Raw genomic sequence first — 20,142 nt, 5'->3', positions numbered from 1 at the left:
CCCTTGTGACGTCACTGCCCCAGCATGCTCCTGACTAATCGAGTGGGGCATCTGATAAGTGAAGAACCAGATGCAAGTAGGATTTCCTTGACTTGATTTTCAGAATCTGATTATTAGTAGTTGTCTTGTAACTAGTAATTACCACATCTTTCTGTCCATACACACTGCAATTTGTGCCAAAAGACATTTCCGGTTTATCGCTGCCTGTAGAGGCTTAAAGCCAAACTCAGAGCTCTAACTTTTATATAAATATATTCCTCAATAACCATGAAGGTTGCATATCTGTTTGTGTGCACCAAATGGCCAGATATTGCCTTGTAAAATTAGTGGTGGTTGTGACCTCTTGTTTCTGTCAGTTTTGTACATAGCTTGTGCGGAGAGGAGAGCTGTCAGAGGGAACTAGCAGACCCAATCCTATAGAAAACTACAGGGAAACTGATACAGGAACAGTCACCCTGCACACAGAAAGCTGCCAGCAGTAACCTGTCCTATTACAGGAAACTCCTGTACAAAGACAAAGTGCAGATGTTTTTTTCATGCTGGGTTACTGCACATATATGGATATACACATATTAAGAAAAGTATATCCAAAGCTTTTTTGGCCATACTTCTCTTCTGGGTTACAGGGGTTCACCTAATTTTAAACTACTGTTACCCAGAATCCGCTTAAAGCAGACTATTGCCCACTGTCAGCTGATAAGGAATTCCAAGCTCTGGAAGAATCCCAATGATTTTGTCGGGATCCACCCAGCTTGCCTGATTGTCAGCTGGCTCCAGTTCTCAATGTGCGGGTAAGAGCTGAAACCTGCTGTGGACACCTGCTTCGCAGTCTGGCACTTCAGTGAGTGCCGGAGGGGCTGAGTGGAGAGCAATGACTGACAGTCAATGTTCTTCGCTTGTAACAGACAAATGATGGAGCAATCGGCAGTTACGTGATTATTAAGTTCTCGGGCTTTGAGCCGACATGGGACAGCTGCAGCATCACACCGATGATGCAGTATAGGTTATGTATGTTTTAAATTCCCATACTTCTATTTTTAAGAGTGACTATGCTTGGCTCTTGTATTTAGACTATGTGTTTTAGCCCTGACTTTTGCTTTTAACCCTTTCGCTGCCAGATTCACACTTCACACGGACCTGACAACAGGGGTTTTACACACATTCTTGGTGGCTGCAGCCAATGGGATTGTGTGTAACTCTGAAAAGCAGACCCCTGCCTGTCGGGTGAAAGCATTCTGGCGGTTGTTCTGCCACCCAATTGCTTCCACACAGTAACATGCCCACTCGCCAGGTACTGGCATAGCGGGTGCTGCGGATAGGGGGGATGGAGCTGAGCAGACTCACTTCTGCTCTCCTCCCCCCTCGTTGTTGCTGACCAGGAAAGCAATGTCTTTGACATCACTTCCAGGATCAGCCTCCCGGTGTCCTCGAACAGCACAGCTGGGAAAGCATGTAATGAAATGCAATCTGCATTTCTTTTAATTCAGTGGAGCACAGAGGAGACATGCAGGATCTTTTAGACCCCATATTTCTCCTTAAAAGAGCCTGTCGCCAAAAAATTTGTAACATAGGACTTGTCCTATGTGAAGAAGGGGAAAAAAATTGGGTAAAACACATTTTTTTTTTTTTCTCAATTGTAAAATATGTAAGTTACACTCAAGCACATACCCCCCCCCCAATATGTGGCAGCCCCTTTACCCCCACATACACATATGTACAAACCAAAAACACATGTGTCAGGGGTGCCTATGCACGCGCAAAAGCGTAGATTGCGATACCTATGTTGCGTATCACCAAGCATGCCCTAGTGGTGCAATATTTCTAGCATCAATCCTCCCATAATGCTAAACTGATGACCTATAGGGGCCTTTTAAAGTGTTGCCTATGGAAAATATAGGGTACTTAAATTTACAATGCTGGGTGTGATGGACCCCAGTACTTAAGAGGAATGTGTCCATCATAAAAGCTTCCTTTGCCTGGTAACGGAACGAACCAAAATCCCGCAGCCCACCCAGTCACTGGTTGGGACACAGTGTGGGGATGTGAAAAACATAAGACTGTTTATTAAAATACAGGCACAAAGAGATGAACACTCTAGAACAATCCCCTCCTCTTTGGATAATGACACAGGGCGGGGTAAACTGTACATCCAGTAACAGGAGACACTGGTACATTCAAACTTTTTAACAAATAATTCAATCAGTGACTGGGCAAGTAGACTGGGGGGAAGAGGGTTTCTTCAACGGTCCTTCCTGCTGATAAGGCTGTCTATGTGCCCAGGTACTGATTGAATTTTTTTGTTGAATAATTTGAATGTACCTTGGTCTCATGTTACTGGATGTACACTTTACCCTGCCCTGTCTTATTATGCAAAGAACGGGAGGTTGTTCTAGAGCAGGGATAGGAGAACTGTGGCCCTCCAGAGTCCCATGAGGCATAGCAAGACTCGGACAACCACAAGCATGACACCCAGAGGCAGAGTCATAATGGGACTTGTAGTTTTGCAGCAGCTGGAGGCCCACAGTTTGCATATCCCTGTTCTAGAGTGTATATCTTTGTGCCTGTGTTTCAATAAACAGTCTTCTATTTTTCACCACCCTGAACTGTGACTCTTAACTAGTGACTGGGTGGGCTGCGGTATTTTGGATCGTTCTGTTACCGGGCAAGGAAAGCTGATATATATGATGGACCTACTCTTCTTGTGTACTGGGGTCCGTCACATATTTATTTTGTGCAACCTCATCTTTTTTTATATTTTACCAAAACAATTGGTAATTTTACTGTATTTGTATGCCCTAAAATTAACTTTAGTGTGTTCTTTGCGGTAATATGTGAAATTAAAAAAAAAAAATTGGAACTACTCCTATTTTATTCTCTAGGGTGCCTGCTTTCAGAAAATATATAATGTTTTGGAGATTTTTATGTAATCTTCAGGCCTAAGATGATTTTTTTTTTTTTTTTTTAAAAATGTGTGCAGAAAAATGTACCTGCACACGGCTGTCAGATTGGACACAATGGCTGTGTCTGCGCAGCTGCTGCGTCCCAATGACCCTGATAGACTAATTTTACCAGGGGTTCCCTGAGACCTGGAAATTATTTTAAGGGTTCTTCTGGGATAAAACAGTTGACGGAGGCAGGTCTGAACACTTAAAAGTCTCATAGAAGCCTATGAGAAATGACTACACAGGTGCACCTAACAGCAGAAAGGATTTTGACCATGTGATGTCAACATTGTGGCATGCGGTGACTGTCAGGTAAGTATCTATCTGGGTTGGAGGAGAGTGGGTTACTTTAAGTCGGGTTCCTGGCAGGTTTGATATGTGTACTTTTATATGAAATTTATATTTCTCCTTTTGAAGACATGCTTCTTAAAGTGGATCTTAGGTCCTCAATACTTTCCTGTCCTTCAATAGTCCAGTGTCCCTTCCAGGTGCCAGGATGCGGCTGTCTTGGTCAGTGTAGGATGATGTCACTGAGTGCAGTAATCCCGTCACCCAGGACTGTGAACTAAGCTACACGTGCACTGCTTAGCCTACGTTCTAAAGAAGACTGCAAGCAGGCACATAGGTTTATTTTATTGCAGAAATGACACTGCATGTCTTTTTACTGCAATAAAAGCCTGTCTGCCTGCAGCTTCCAGTTTGGCATCAAGGATACAGAATGCTGTACTGTTTTGATCCATCTGTCAGACACATTAGAATAAAAAAAAAAATCCCTTCTGTTGGTTGTTTTTACCACTGTGTTCTCTGTCCTAAGTTTGGCTGGCTGCATTCTGGCAGAGAGAAGCAATAGGAGATCTGGATATTCTGATCCAGGCCATGTACATTCCTCACTGATATCCAGATAGAATGAAAATACTTTAAGAGTCCATTCACACTTCCGCGACTTGTCAGCCTGACAAGCTGCGGTCCTCCCGCTCCCACTGTGTAGTACCCGTTCTAATAGGAGCGACATAAGTCGCTCCGACTTAGAAAAAGGGTCCTGTACTACTTCTGGGCGACCTGGAGGCGACTTGCATTGACTTCCATTATGTGAAGTCCGTGCAAGTCGCGCCGAAGTCGCGCTGCATGCGACTTCACAGGTCGCCCCCGAAATCGGAGCGACCTAATGTGAACGGAGGCTAAAGGGATTGTTTGCTTTTTATGGAAAAAGGAAATTGATCCCAAGCAAAATGACTTTTAGGGCTTGCAAATTTTTGTGTACTTTGCTTGATCATTAAATCTCTTGTGAACCGATTATCAGGCTACGTATGGCTAGTTACTGTGTTACTCATTTGGATCTGTGTGAGAATGATCATGATTTCCGGTTAGGGTGCTTTCACACGGGGTAGACCGTTTTTTGATCCGCTCCGTCATTTTTTTTTTGACGGACACGGATGACACTTGTGTCATCTGGTCTGTATGTCCGTTTACCATCCCATCCATTTGCAGATGATAAACGGAGATAATGTATGTCAATGGGATTGCGGATGTCAGCGGATGACACCGCTGACATCCGTTTTTGCATCTGTTCTGTTTTTTTAAACGGAAGAAAAATAGGGTTCTCTTCCGTTCCAAAAAACGAAACTGATAGGAAAGGATGCAAATCTGATATCAGCGGATGGTCATCCGCTGACATCCGCAATCCCATTGACATGCATTATGTCCGTTTTTCATCCGCAAATAAATGGGATGAAAAACGGACATACGGACAACCCGTAGTCCGTGTTTACTAAAAGCATGAAATGATTTATATATGTGGTATTTGGTTCTTGTGAAATTAGGACTACTAAAGTCTACGTATGACTGCTCCTTTTCAACTTTAATTTGTCTTTAAAACAGAAAAGATAATCAAGGCTCATCCTCTGACCTAACATGGCTGGGGACGTCACTGGAAGAGATGAACAGAATGCCAGTGTGTCACAATTATCAACCACCATTGATGCCTTCTGTTAACCATACTATCACCGTAAGGGTAAGAGTATACAGTCTTCCAGTGGACCAAACATTTTACTGAGTCTTGTCACAGGAGGAGATCATCACTTTGGAACAGGTTTTTCAGAACCTTATAAATGATTGCCAGATATATTATTACATTTTTTTTGTTGCAATAAAGTTTTCAGAACTGGTATTAATCATTTTGTAAATGTTTTCTGAGGTTTAGGCTTAGTGTTCGGATTTAGGATTGGCTATTGAGGCTCAAGTGACATTTAAGGTGCTTGACAAGTGCTTGCATGGGCACAGCACTTTCACATGGGAGTGAATAGATATTGCTCAACCAGTGACTAGATTGGGTTTGCAAAGGGGTTATTTCTCTTAAGTTCTAGCAGCAGAGAAACAAAGGTGAGGTAAGTATATATGCTTTTGCTTAGCGGTTATAAATCTGACATGGAAAATTAACTTAGCATATCTCCATTGGGTGAATTAGCCTCAATCCAAAGCGCCAATTGTCATAGCTCTGAATTCTCTTCCCTCTATCAGCATAAGCCCCCACCCATGCCTGTTAGAGCGCAGAGATGCTGCGTAAAATGTGTGCTTCAGGAGGGTGGGGAGAGGAGAGACTGCAGATAAACGGGTACAACTTATGCAATTGGATTTGTTTTGGTGTATTACCCGAGGCTAGTCACTTCACTGGATATACAACCACTTTAACATGCACTTGTTGCTTCAAGCACAAATGCACTTAGAAATTTTTGTCCACTGAATTGCTAAAAACTGCCATATGAAAAACATATATTCCAATTTATACATTCAATTTTTCTGAAGTTAAAAACGAACATCCATTATTGGAATACTTGGGCTATAGACCCTATCCAACATCATTTAATAGATATTTATGTAGTTACATTTAGTATTGTAAATGGAGGTATTTGATAAAGGGTAAAGGGATATGACACTTTAATTTGAAGTGTAAGGCTATATTTATGTCTCCATAAGAATACATGGTTTCCCCACTACTACTACCTATGCTGTATGGTGCTAGTAAAAAAGATATGTGTAGATTCCTTTTTTCAATCTTCTGCGGTGCGGTCAGTTGATGCAGAAATTCTGGCTCCCTTGTGTCATGGAGCACTCAACAACCGGGCTAAATGTCATGAGCCGTGACATCACCCACTGGTCTGTCTGTCTGTCTGTTCTCAATCCTCTTCCCTGCAGCAGCTGCTCCATAACAGGGAGCCCAAGCTCCTGCATCATGTGATAACTGCTTAAAAAAGGTAATTGCACACATCTTTTTACCAGCAGTATACAGCAGAGGAGAGAGGAAGGGGTGTTTTTAGGCAGACTTGTATGTTGCCTTTACTTCCACTTTAAGGAAACCAAAAGTGGTACTTTGGGTTAATAGTGACCAATAGTGGGTCCTGCCATTCGACACCCTTATTTGTCAAAGTAAGTTAAATTTGTAATCTGCTCTTCTAACCATTTGTTGATTTTATTTTTCAGGTTGACAAGTTACAGGACAATGTGGTGCCTATGCCCCATCCATCTTCCTTTACAGACACATGGGACAACACACATGTGAAGATGCCCTGCTCAAAAAGCAATGCGTATCCAGTAGATGACCATGTGAGAAGTTGTGGGATCCAGTTACCTTTTTTAAGTTTAAAAAAGTAGTGTATATGTATATAATAATTGTTTTTCCTTTAAATTCTGCAGAATGGTGTGAAGACAGTAGGAAGCCGATGGAAAATCATTGAGTCATCTTTGAAGGGCAACATAAGAAACCCACATCAACTGAAGGTGTGAATGGGGTTGTCGCTTTTACTTTTTACTACTTAATGCTTAATACTGTGAGGTTAGATATATGGGTGCTGACATAGCTTATTTTATTTTTGTAGTGTAGCTTCCAGAACTTTCATTATAATTCTGGCTTTATTACCTAGTGAGTCATTTACCTAAACAAGCATACAGCAGCAAGTTTACAAAGCTGAACTCGTGAACTGCATGCTTGTTCAAGGTCAGCGAGTCACTAGGTGGTGAAGCAAGAATCTGGATGGCAGCCAACATCTAAAAACATGACTTTTTTTTAAAAAAAATTATACCCTATTGCAGTGCACAACAACACCGGTTTTGTGGTGCACTTCAATGTGTTAACTGCTACTGCACAGGGTATTCAGGTTTCTGCTCAAAATTAGTGGCACCGCAATGTACTGTGGTTGGGCAAATGCATTGATGCACTGTGTAATGGCTTGGTAAAACTTGAGTTAATGCACATTGCCACAATGCACAAGTGTAAATGGACCTTAAAAATGGTGACCTTTTCATTTAAAATAATTTTTATCTAGATTAATGTTTTTTAATATTTGTTCGTTTTATGTTCATTATTAGAAAAAATGTTTCTTTGTATTTGGGTAAATATGGATACTTTATTTTTACCATTTTTAGGCTGCTGGCAGAGCTCTAAGCAATTCCGAATAGTAGCTTGTGTTAAATGAAGACCTAAATGAGTCAGAAGAAAAACTTACCTTTTTTTCATTTGCTAGAAGAGAGAGGAAAGTCTTAAACCTGCAGCTGCCCGGTGCACATTCAATCGACTACGCCACGACCGTGGCTTATGTCATTTACCAAGGGGGCACCAAGGGTGTCCTTGCGGCCTTGGATGTGTCAATTCTTCGGTGGGCAGTGCGCCTTGTTTCAGCTCTTCCGCTGTTCCCTTTTCAGGTATGGAAACCTTGGCAGGCGGATGCCCTCAGTCGACAGGCCTTGGATGCAGGGGAATGGTCTCTTCATCCGAAGGTGTTTCTGCAGTTGTGCCTTCGTTGGGGGCACTCCAGACGTGGACCTGTTGGCATGGCATCTACAGGATAGTTCTGCGGTTTGTGGCCCGCTTCCGGGACCCTCTGGCGGGTGCAGTTGTGGCACCATGTGTTTTGTCATGGGCAAGAACATTTGCTAGGTTCAACTTAAAACAATGCCGTGGAGTTTAGCATGGTCACCTACGCACAGCTGCCAAGGTCAGTCTCAGCTGCGGTCTTCCTTTCCTCCTCCCAAGTTGCTGCCAAGAATTCTTCGCAGGATCGAGGCGGAAGGGAATCCAGTCTTTCTCGTGGCTCCGGACGGGCCTCGCCGAGCTTGGTACGCCTGCCTGGTCAGGCTGGCGGCAGATGCTCCTTGGAGAATTCCTCTCAGGGAGGAGTTATTGTCTCCGTGGCCATTTTCCCATCCGACTTTGCGGTCGCTGACTTGACGACTTGGCTGTTGAATGCCAGGTGCTAAAGGATGGGGGTTTGGCTACTTCAGTGATTCCCACCCTGCTTGAAGCGCAACTTCTAGGGTGATTTTTGTTCATCATACAAGACAGTCGTATATTGCGTGGGCTCCCCCTCACTCTTACTCGGTGGCCCGGATCTTTGCTTCCTTCAGTGGGGAGTTGATCACAAGTTGGCCTTGAGTACTGTCAAGGGTCAGGTTTCGGTTTTGGCAAATTTCTTCCGAAGGCCGTTGGCCGCCTGTGCCCTGGTGCGTGACTTCTTCCAGAGGGTACGACACTTGGTGCTTCTGGTACCTCCGTCACTCACTGGGGACCTTAATTTGGTGCACTCTGTTCTTTTGGACCCACTGTTTGCTGCGAGTATTCGAGGGTATCCCCTGCCTACCTTATTACAGAAGGTGGACTTCTTGGTTGCTGTCACTCTGCGTGCAGGTGTCGGCACTGGCAACGTTGTCCTTTCGTTCTCTCTATATGTTGATCATGGGGCCATGTGGTACTTCGTCCGCATCCGTCCTTCCCTCCAAAGGTGGTTTCTGGTGTTCATTTGCGGGGGACATTGTATTCCCATCTTGTGTCCTGAGCCCTGACATCCTAAGGAATGTGCATTGCTTACTGTTTAGAGTGCTGGCACTCCAGGTGTGCTTGGCGACTACTGAGTCTTTTCGTGAGTCAGGCTCGCTCTCTGTACTTACAGATGGCCCGTGAACAGGACTGCCTGTGTCTGCTGCGTCTATTACAGGATGGATCAGACAGGCGGTGGTGCAGGTTTATACATTTAAGGGTCATGTCCTACCTTTCCCTGTTTCAGTGCGTTCTACTCGGGCGCCTAGTGCTTCCTGGGCTTTTCGCCTTGTAGGCATTAGTGCTCCAGGTTGCAAGTCAGAAACCTGGTAGTCTGTTCACACCTTTACCACGTTTTATAAGGTGGATGTGCTGGCATCTGCAGATGCCACTTTTCGGCCGCAAGGTTTTTTGCTGGCTGCTGTTTGGAGGGCTTTTGGCCTTCCTTGAGGGTGTTTACTGTTTGTTTTCAGGTGGGCCTCATCTTTTGTGCTGATGAGTCCTATGTTGCCTGGTCGGCTATGTTTGGCCTTGGGGACTTGTTCTTTTCTGCTGTTCCCACCCCTCATTTTATGGCACTGCTTTAGGACATCATTACTGATATGAATCAGAGAGAACTGCGTCCGTCAATGAACGATAGAGCAAACTGGATTTTTGAATTACCGTAAAAATTATTTTCTCAAGTACATTGACGGACGTAGTACCCGCCCCTCTATTTTGAGTTGGTGTTACTTTTCTGACACTGCTTTGATACAAAACTGGCATCCTTTGCAGGAAGAGAGGGGGTGTACCCTCCGGGACTGCCCATAGGCGTAGCCAGAACATTTTTCTGCCTAGTGTCCTACTCCTGTAGGGAGCAGTATTACCCTACTGATATGAATCAGAGAGAACTGCGTCCGTCAAAAATCCATTTTTTTTTATGCTTTTATTAGTAGTGACATCATACCTCTTGAACATTTGTTTAACACCTTCTCCCACTCTTTTTTGAATCTGTTTTTTAAAAGGTTGGGAAGATTTGGACTCTAAGCCCAAAGGGGTTTATGTCTTTCCTAATATAGTTCTCAAAAGATTGAATATGCCAATGTAGCAAGGATTTATTTTCCACGGTTTTGCCTAATCTAAGGAAAAGAGATGAAAGATCAGATTCCATGTGTTCTGTGTGTCCAAAATCTTTTTAATATCCTGACATGCGCTTGTCCCACTCTTTGCCTTTATAGTCAGCCATATACCCTAAAAATTGAGTGAATGATTATCAAAGCAGAAATCTCCCACAAGGGCAGAGGGGAAGGGTATTTGCTACCCATAGATTAAATCAAAGCATAAGGTGGGGAGATCCTGAAATTAATTTAGGAAAGTTGGGTTCCCTCATAAAGAGAAATTGGACCTTTAAAGGTTCTACGAGTGAACATATAATTATGGTATGCCCTGGAAGTGACGTCAAACTATGCTACCTAAAATTGTCCATAGGTGAAGCTTTAAAAGCCTTTACAGGTTATCAGTTTAGAGTTAATTGTGAATTATGGCCCTAGAATTCTTACACTCACACCAATACGGCGATACCTCACATATGTGATGCAGTCACAGTTTACACGTGTGTGCTGGACCTACATGCCCATTTGCTATTGTGTGTATGCATGGGGGACGGGGTGCCTTTACATTTTTTTTTTTTTTCTAATCTAATTTTATTGTTATCACAAGGGGGTGAACCAGTCCCCTTATGATAGCTTTGGGCAATGAAAGGTACTCTATTGGACTTATGTTTCCCCTGTCCTTCAAGGCAGGTGATCCAACACAGATCATGTTTGATCGTCTGCTTCCCTGGCTGTAACAACCAGGAACTGACCGCTTGGAAACTGTAAGTGATGGAATCTTTGTTGCTGCATGGATCATTTGTCACCTGAGGAGATGGGGGAACAGATGTTCCTCCATCTTTTCTTTGGGCAGCTGTCCCGACTGCTTACTGCAGTTTCAGGCTCCCCAGTGGACCAGAAGAGCCTGGGAACCAATGTAGGTGGCAGCTGGAAGGGGGTCTTCCAAGTTGGTGTTTCTCAACCTTTTTCTCAGTCATTTTTTTTTTTAACTCTGCACAAACTCAAGGCACTTCAATACTAATGTAAAAAAGAACAAATAGTTTTACATAATGCAACATCCATACACGTAGGACACCCAACGTTGGAGGCAATTTATTCTTTCAAAGCAAATACACCTTTACACACTGGTACTGACTAGTATTCCAAAGTTTCTATTCTCCCTCACTCAGCTAATGTGACCCCAGTGCTGACGGGGAGGGGCAAACAAGAGTGCTGTACAGGTGCCCGATGTCCTCCTTATGAACTGATGATAACATTGGTTGTATGCTTGATCCAACGACTGGCTCTTATACCGCTTTTTAGGCAATTTGTGGGATTTTGCCAAGACACCCCTGAAGAAACCTGAAGCGCCCTGGTTGAAAATGTTCTGTTCCAAGTAGTGTAAACAAGATCAGGTGGCTGTTAAGCTGTCTGGATTGCTTTTACCTGACAGCTAATCGCCGGGTTAACAAAAAAAAAAAAAAAAAAAAACAGTACCAGGATCAAGGCTGCAGCTGCATAGAACCACTGATATAACCACTTGCTGTCCAGAACATTACTTTACATACATTACCGTGCCTAGTGCCTAGGCACACTCCATTCTTCTAGGTTTACAGGAGCATAGCAGGAATGTTGAGAGGCTTGCTCCAGAAACAGCAGTCTGTTTTACAGAGACCTAATGCAATCGATAATTAAAAAATTGGGTCTGGAAACAGAACACCTGAAGAAGTTTTATTTCTCCTAAACTGACATGCTCCCAGAGTGAAGGAGAAGGTGAAGGAGTCTAGGATAACTTTATTACAGTCTGTCAGAACACATAAGGCAAGGCAGACGTTTTGTACTAGAAATTCCATAACTTTACATCCTGTTATCAATGTTCAATTATTTTTATTACAATCTTTATTGTGCCAATAAATAGAATGTTTGTTTATATTTGTAAACTTTCAAGAAGCTTTTTCGGCCCATTTATACTTTTTTCATCTGTTGATATGCATAACCCACAACACATCCTCTGAGCTGCACTATAGCATTATTTTATATATATATATATATATATATATATATATATATATATATATATATATATATATATATATGATGTGTGTGTGTGTGTGTGTGTATATGTATACAGGCCTAATTCATTGTAAATGGCACCCTAATGCAATGTATACAGTAAAAAAAAATATATAATATTTTTTTTTTTTTTTTTTTTTTTTTTTACTGTATACATTGCATTAGGGTGCCATTTACAATGAATCAGGCATGTACTTGTACTTATACATTGCAGTAACAGACATTAAAATTCCCATTTTATTGCATGTTACTGCAATGCAAAATATGAATCTACTCAATTTTGTCTTTCAGTGTTGCTGTTCTAGAAACCTACAGATGGCGCAAGTGTACATCTCATTCGTAACATTTAAATACTTTTGTATCTTCTCTATTTGCAGGCAGCGATTTTGGCATATAATTTGACATATTCCAAAAAATGGGACTTCACCGCTTTAGTCGACTTTTGTGTAAAGGTATTGTGTTTTCTTCCCTTAAAATGCTAAGTAACTTTAGTTTTCTTTTCTCTAGTTGACGACTTAAACCTTATAAATGTACACTTTAGCTGAACATAAACCATGTGTAGTCTAATAAAATTATAATGTATTTTTGGCTGCATGACAGGGCAAGCTGATTAGATTATTAGGGGAATGATTCAACAAAGCCTCTTAGGTTTTATTATGTTAGACTATAGAAATACTGTTGAAGTAAAAGGTGCTATTCATATACAGTGAAGTTTTTTAGTAGGTTCTTACATAAAAATAACCCAGAAACTGTTTTTGTTTAACCACTTCCTGCCCACCGTCAAATGACAGAACGGCTATTGTTCTGGGACGCCGTCATATGACGCCGCACCAGAACAGCCTCTCTTGCGCTCCCGCTGGGGCACTGCGGCGATCATGGCCGTGCCGTGTTGCTAGGACACGGAACGACCCCCATCTTGGTAAAGAGTGGCTCTTTACCCATGTGATCGGCTGTGTCCAATCATAGCCGGTCACGTAAATGAGGGAGGGCCGTTTATCAGCTCTCCTCGCCTCACACTGTCAGAGTGTGTGGCAAGGAGTGCCGATCAGCGGCTCCTCCTTAAAGGGGAACCTAGAAAAGGTAATTGGGGCACTGATCATCAGTGTCCTGATTACAGAAAAGCTCAAAAACCGTGCCGACTTATCAGTGCCACCTATCAGTGCCACCTATCAGTGCGGCATATTAGTACCTTCTCATCAGTGCCCATAAGTGCAGCCTATCAGTGCACATCAGTGAAGGAGAAAAATTTCTTATTTTCAAAATTTACTCACAGAAAATACGATTTTTTTAAATACCACCAAAAGAAAGCTCTATTTGTGTGAAAAAAATAATTAAAAATTTCATATGGGTACAGTGTAGCATGACCGCGCAATTGTCATTCAAAGTGTGAGAGCGCTGAAAGCTGAAAATTGGCCTGGGCAGGAAGGGGGGTGAAAGTGCACTGTATTGAAGTAGTTATAGAGTACCCTACTGCTTATTGCCTCTTTATTGAGACTGTGCCAAAGTATAATGTATGGTGTTTTTCATAACTTTTACTTCAACCTGGTATATAATTACGCATGAGCACCCAGCATTAGGAGATACAAGCAGGCACCAGTTTTTGCCTGCACCTGCCTTCAAGTGTTCGATCATGTACCCATCCGAGTTTAAGTCTTAGAGCATTTTGAGCTATGTAACTTAAGCTGGCCATAGATGGTTGGAATCTCTGCCAGTTCAGCAGGGATCTGCTGAGATTCTAACCATCTATGGGCAGGCAGATGTGACTAAGTCAATCCCATTGATTGGCTTTGGTACAACCAGCATGTTGAATTTTTGGCATGTGATTATTGCCAGCAGCTATACCTGTTAGTTAATCACTGTGTTCTCCCAGCAGGGACCCCTCCTAGGCCCCCATACTGGGAGAACAAAATAGCTCTGCGGGAGGGATTCCCTCATCAACACTAACCCATGGTTGCAGGAAGAAAATTGCACCATCTATGGCCTGCCTTAGGGAGGGGACTTATTTGCATTTCAGTAGCTCCACATTTGAAGGCATCCATGGGTATTCATTCTTTACCTAACCTAGAAGAATTGACATTCAGCTTCTCTTTATGTGGTTTCAATTGCAACGCTGACCGTTGAGCGACTTTCTTTCCTTCAATCATGGTAAGCTCACCATTTATGGCCTTCTTTGTAGCCATTGTGTTTTCCCGGCGAGGAGGGCGTCATGAACCGCCCTTGCCGGAAGAACACAGTGTTTATTGTTTGCAGCTGTGGCCACTGGCAATAATTGCATTCTCAAAATCAGAAATGCTGGTTATACCCAAGTCAGTCGATGGATCGAATCTCGATCGGTCCCTACTGAAACGGTTAAGATTCGAACCGTCTATGGCCAGCTTAAAAATTCCTTTTGCGCTTGGCATCCTTGGAGATAGAATGTCTTTCTCTTTATTTCTTTTCTGCTGGAGCTACGGCTTCCTCTGGTACAGCCTTTTCTTTGGCTCCCAGTAGTCTGACACCAGAGCCCAAGCTTGGAGACTCCCTGCTAGTAAATATGTATATTACCTGTGCAGTTATCTTTTTCTTTTATTTCAGATACCAATGTCACTGTACCCCCAAATCCAGCTTTTTACTGCGGGAGAACTAGTCTTTACTGTCTGCCTCATGAATGTTTGCATTTGTTGAGTGCTGGGGTTTTAGGTTACCTAGTGTGCTATGCTGCCCATCCTACCCCAACTATTCACCTAGGAGAGAGCCTTGGGGTTCTTTACTCATGGGCTTTCATTGCTGGCTTTCTGCTTCTGTGTGGGGGTTGGGATGGGAAGAAATGTTCTCCTTTCCATCCTTGTGGCCTTTCTGATCATCCCACCTGTCCTGGAAATATTTTTCCAATCAGAAGCATTGTAAGGACTGTGAGCATCCCGAGTGAAGCTCTTTGTCTGAGCCTACTTTAGAGAGCATCATTAAACTAGTCACAGAGAGCTACCAGCAACTTTGGAGGCCATGAACAATGTGTCTTCTAAAGTCCAGGGTCAGAAATACGTAATATACCGCTGTGCACATTGATCAGAGGTCAGGAGTATTGACCACTTGCCGTCTGCTCACTAGAGCTCTACTGCGGCAAAGTGGCTCGATAACGTCTGGCGACGTAGACCTATGTCGCCAGACATTCCCCTCTCTCGGAGGCGCGCTCCCGCTGTATTCAGTCACAGCGGGAGTCGGGCCAGGGGAGGAGCAGCGGCGATCGCCGCTGCTCTTCCCCGATCGTCGGGGAATCCCCGATCGCCTGCTTGTGTAATAGCATAGCATAGCTGAACCTGCGATCTGTCCCTGTGTCACTCAGTCACCTCCCCCCACACACGTTAGTAAGCACCAGGCATACATTAACCCCTTCCCTGCCAGTGTCATTTTTACAGTAACAGTGCATATATATAGCACTGATTACTGCAGTAATGTCACTGGTACCCCCAAAAGTGTCAAAAATGTCAGTCAAGGGTCCGATCTGTCCGCCGTCCCGCAAAAAAAAATCGCAGATCGCCGCCATTACTCGTTAAAAAAAAAAAAACACCAAAAATGACATAAATCTTTCCCTTAGTTAGTAAACGCAATAACTTTTGCGCAAACCAATCAAAATACGCTTATTGTGATTTTTTTTTTTTTACCAAACATAGATAGCAGAAAACAAATTGGCCAAAAATGTAAAAAAATTGTGATTTTCTATTACATTTTTTTTTGGGGAGAATTTCATATAAAAAAATGTGAAAAATATTGTTATTTTTTTCAAAATTTACGCTCTTTTTTTGTTTATCGCGCAAAAAGTAAAAATCGCACAGGTGATCAAATACCACCAAAAGAAAGCTCTGTTTGTGGGGAAAAAAAAGACTTAAATTTCACTTAGGTACAGCGTCGCACAACCGCGCAATTGTCAGTTAAAGTCGCACATTGCAGAATCGCAAAAAGTGGCCCAGACATAAGATAGCAAAATCCTCCGGTGGTAAAGTGGTTAAACGTTCAGCGTGCAGGAGCAGGTAATATACAACCCAGTCTGCAGGGATAAGGAGTAATTGACACTGCTCCTCCCTCCTCCATATCTGCCGCTATATTGCCAAGCAAAAAGTATCCAGTCCAAGAGACCCACTTGTGTACTCTTGTAATTCTGCAACCAGATCTTTGGTTTAAAGTGACAAATAGGCATTGATAGTCGCGTTGAGGAGGTTGCAAACATTTTGTAAAATCTTGGGTTTTGGGGTTAGTGTCACTAAACTCACATCATAAAAAAACTATTAATAAGTGGTGTATTACATGCTGTTCATACCCAGTTAGTCACTATGAGATTTATTTTTTGTATTCTGAAAAAAAACCTGGTTGATTCTGCTGTTCTTCATCTCCTACTTCTGTCCAAGTCTCCAATTCAGCTAGGAATTTTGCAGCTGTGGTGGCAACTCAGCACATGCTCAGTTTTCAGTGAGTTACTGTATTGAGCACCCCCCCCCCCCCCCATCACATCTGAGCAGCCCTTGTGAATATAGAGTCACACATGTGGGCGTATACACAGTGATAAATGACAGCCCACTCCCTCCCTCTACCTCCTCCACACCCACTAGCCAGCTAAACACAATGGGGCAGAATATTACATGTAGATTGATGGTGGCTTCACCTCCCTCTTATTCTAAGACACAGGCTGGATGGGTGTGACACAGCCTGTGACTGGCAGAAATCCTCCCACACCATGTTGGTTCCACAAAATAATAGATTTGATTTCAAATGTATATTTGTATGCATATTTAAAACATTTGTGATATTATTTATGTATTTTTACTTTACTTTGTATTCCAAAGGCTGTGTTTTTTTTTTTTTTTTTATTTTGAACATGTGACCAGCAGCAGAGAATTAGAAGCTCCTCCTGCTTGTGTTTAATTGCACACAGGCTGGGAAAGAGCTGTCTTTGGGTTAGGAAAAAGATACTTCAGTGTTTTCTTTTTTTATTAAACATATGAAACAGTTACAAGGTCTGTAATGCAACAAAATAGCACATTTCGTAAAACGGCAAAAAATCATGTAAACTTTCAAAGTGTGCTAGCATTTTATACTAACAGTATCACAAATATTGTATACAAAGGTAATAGTGAACTTAATGTAAATGACACTGGGAGAGGGGGGGAGGGCTTGGAGGGAGTAAGAATGAGAAAAGAGATTGACACTCTCGCATGGGACGTGAGGAGAATGTCAACTATGTAAAGGAAGGATAACCAAGTATAGGAACTATGACTCTTACTGGCTGAACAATACAACTAGAATACTGGTATTATGACATTGTAGTTGAAATGGGGGGGGGGATAGGGGGGAAGAGGAATAGTGTTATCCATGAGATCCATCTAGAAGCGACCAACAAACCAGTGATAGGTACAGTCTTATGAAGGGGGGAGAACGTGGAGGGTGTTGTTTTACACAGTCAATATTCCTAATGAATTGGACATGGAGGCCTTTAAATACCATTCCGAGAATTGAAAGGGTATCATCAGAGCTTTCAGCTCGTCTGCATGGAAGGCATATTGCATGAATGGGCGCCATCTGGAGAAGAATTTTTCCATTGACGAGAATTTATCAGTGTCCAGGTTTCCTTTTTCCATATGTAGAAGTGTTTTGAGATCTTTGCAAACCATGGAGATCGTTGGGGAAGTGTTGGAAGTCCAGGTTTTTTAGAATAGCTTTTTTGGCTGCCAAGGTGCATAGGTGGGTCCACGGGGGCAGTCGTTTACATTTTCGATCGGTTGAGGGCTGTGAAGACTCTTCGTATCCAAATAAGAGCAAGTGAGGGGATTTCTGCAGTTTGATTCCCAGAACTTTCTGTAGAAAGGTCAGTACCTGGTCCCAGAAATGGGAAATTGTGGGACAATGCCAGAATCTATGCTCTAGCGTTGGTCTATTCCCACCGCACTGGGGGCAGATTGCAGGAGTCCTCGGGTCGTTGATGTACAGAGCCGGGAGGAAAGCCCTGTGAATCAGTTTGAATTGGGTCTCTCTCCAGGTCTCCATCAGCACAGTTTTTCTAATCAATAGGTACCCTTGCAGTATTTTCGGAGCGATATCCTCCAGGGGGAAAACAGTACCCCATTTATCGAACATGGTTTCCGTGGAGAGTTTATTAGAGTGTATAAGCAGTTGATCATAGACACTGGAAATGTTGTAACCTTTGTTCTTGATAAAGTCATCCATGACTGACTTTTGAAAACTTTTAGCAGTGTTGGGTGAGCAAGATTTAACATAGGCTACTGCCTGACGATAGTAAAACTGATGGGACGAGGGCAAGTGGTATTCCCCTGCATCAAGGTATATTTTAAAGAAACTATTGATAGCTTAATTTCCTGTACCTCTATTCTGCATTATAAATTGTATTTGATTTTTTATTATTCTGCACGTTGCATAAAGCTCTCAACAATATTAGATACATTTCTATGCCTCCACTGTGGTTCATATGAGCCATGTAGATCAATAGGAAGCAATCATTTTGAAAGCTTTGGGTTCAATAAAGATTACATTATGGCTTTGCCTGTATTGTGTTTTGTCTATTCCTGTGTAGATTGCAAGGCCACTGTGTGCGATTACTGTTAATCACAATCTAGTTCTAAAAATAGGGGTCACAATGGTAGAGGTGTTTTTTTATTTGAAGCATCTTATGAGATTGCTGTGTTCCATTTTAGATCTATGAAATTATTATCTGAAGCTATGATCCTCGAAGAGAGAATCGTTTTTGCTTTACTACCATTACAATTTACATAGTTGCATAGTTTGTGAGGTTGAAAAAAGACATCAGTTCATCCATTTCAACCTATGATGTGTGTGTTTGATGTTAACTGTACATTGTATATCCCCTTATGTTGTGGTCTTTAAGGTGCCCATCTAATAGTTTTTTGAAGCCATTGATGCTCCCTGCTGATACTACTGCTTGTGGAAGAGAATTCCACATCCTTACTGCTCTGACAGTAAAGAACCCCTTTCGTATTTTAAGGTTAAATCGTTTTTCCTCTAGTTTTAGTGAGTGGCCACATGTCTTATTGTATTCCCTTTCTCTGAAAAGTTTGTTCCTTATGCTAGGGTCTTCACCAGTACAGTATTTGTACATTGATATCATATTCTCTCTCAAGCGTCTCTTCTCCAGAGAGATTAGGTTCAATGCTTGTAGTCTTTCCTCATAGCTGATGTCCTCCATATTCCCCTAATTATTTTTGTTGCCCTTCTCTTGACTCTCTCCAGCACATCCTTCCTGAGGACCGGTGCCCAGAACTGGACGGAATAGTCGAGATGTGGCTGGACCAGTCTTGTAGAGTGGGAAAATAATCTCTATATTTCTGGAGTGAATCCCCTTTTTTTATACATACAGCCAGTATTTTGTTGGCTTTGCTTGCAGCGGCTTGGCATTGCATGCCACTGCCAAGCCTGTTGTCCACTAGGACCCCCAGGTCCTTTTCCATCTTGGATTCACCCAGAGATTCCCCCCCCTAGTGAGTAGCTTGCTTTCATGTTTCTGACGCCCAGGTGCATTGCTTTACATTTTTCAACATTAAACCTCATCTGCCATGTATTTGCCCGCCCATTATTTTGTTCAGATCCGCTTGTAAGGTTTCCACATCCTGCATCAAATATATTGGCATGCTTAGTTTAATATCATCCGCAAATACCGAGATTGTGCTAGATATCCCCTCCTCTAGGTCGTTTATGAATAAATTAAACAGGAATGGTCCCAGGACAGAACCCTGGGGGACCCCACTTTCCACACCTGCCCAATCTGAGTACTCCCCATTAATCACCACCCTCTGCACTCTCCCCTGGAGCCAGTTCTCTATCCAGGTACTCACCCTATGGTCCGTACCTACCTTCCTTAGTTTACAAATGCATTTGACACAGTTCCCCACAAACGCTTTCTGTACAAAGTCCAGATACACCACATCCAAAGGCTTTCCTTTGTCTAGATGGCAACGCACCTCATCGTAGAAAGTTAATAGATTGGTCTGGCAAGAATGATTATTAATGAATCCATTCTGTTTACAACTAATAATACCGTTATCATTACTAAAGTCTTGTATGTAGTCTCTTAACATCCCCTCCAATATCTTGCAGACTACTGATGTTGGGCACTTATAAATTTATAAAGGCTTTGCTTCAGTTGGCCAGAAATTGATTTTTAGGGGTGAAATAAAAATGGAATAAAAGTTTTCCGATTTTCCCTTTTTGAATGTTGACGTGAAAATTTATGCCAAGTTGTTGGCCAGCA

At 42.5% G+C, this 20,142-nt stretch overlaps 1 protein-coding gene across 2 annotated transcripts in view; it reads left to right on the top strand.

Moving 5' to 3' along the window:
- The window catches only part of PARG (poly(ADP-ribose) glycohydrolase), a 379,986-nt gene that overhangs the window by 72,848 nt on the left and 286,996 nt on the right, over window positions 1-20,142 (top strand). For both annotated transcript variants that reach the window (XM_082268024.1, XM_082268025.1), the window contains 4 exons: window positions 4,821-4,953; window positions 6,420-6,542; window positions 6,633-6,716; window positions 12,269-12,343. In XM_082268024.1, the coding sequence (XP_082124150.1) occupies window positions 4,821-4,953; window positions 6,420-6,542; window positions 6,633-6,716; window positions 12,269-12,343 (415 nt within the window). The remainder of the gene's footprint in view (window positions 1-4,820; window positions 4,954-6,419; window positions 6,543-6,632; window positions 6,717-12,268; window positions 12,344-20,142) is intronic.

The sequence above is a fragment of the Pelophylax lessonae genome, assembly GCF_965119305.1.
Source record: "Pelophylax lessonae genome assembly, chromosome: 9".
NCBI classification, from domain to species: domain Eukaryota; kingdom Metazoa; phylum Chordata; class Amphibia; order Anura; family Ranidae; genus Pelophylax; species Pelophylax lessonae.
The sequence above is the reverse complement of the archived record's forward strand: the minus strand, read 5'-3'. Positions and strand labels throughout refer to the sequence as shown.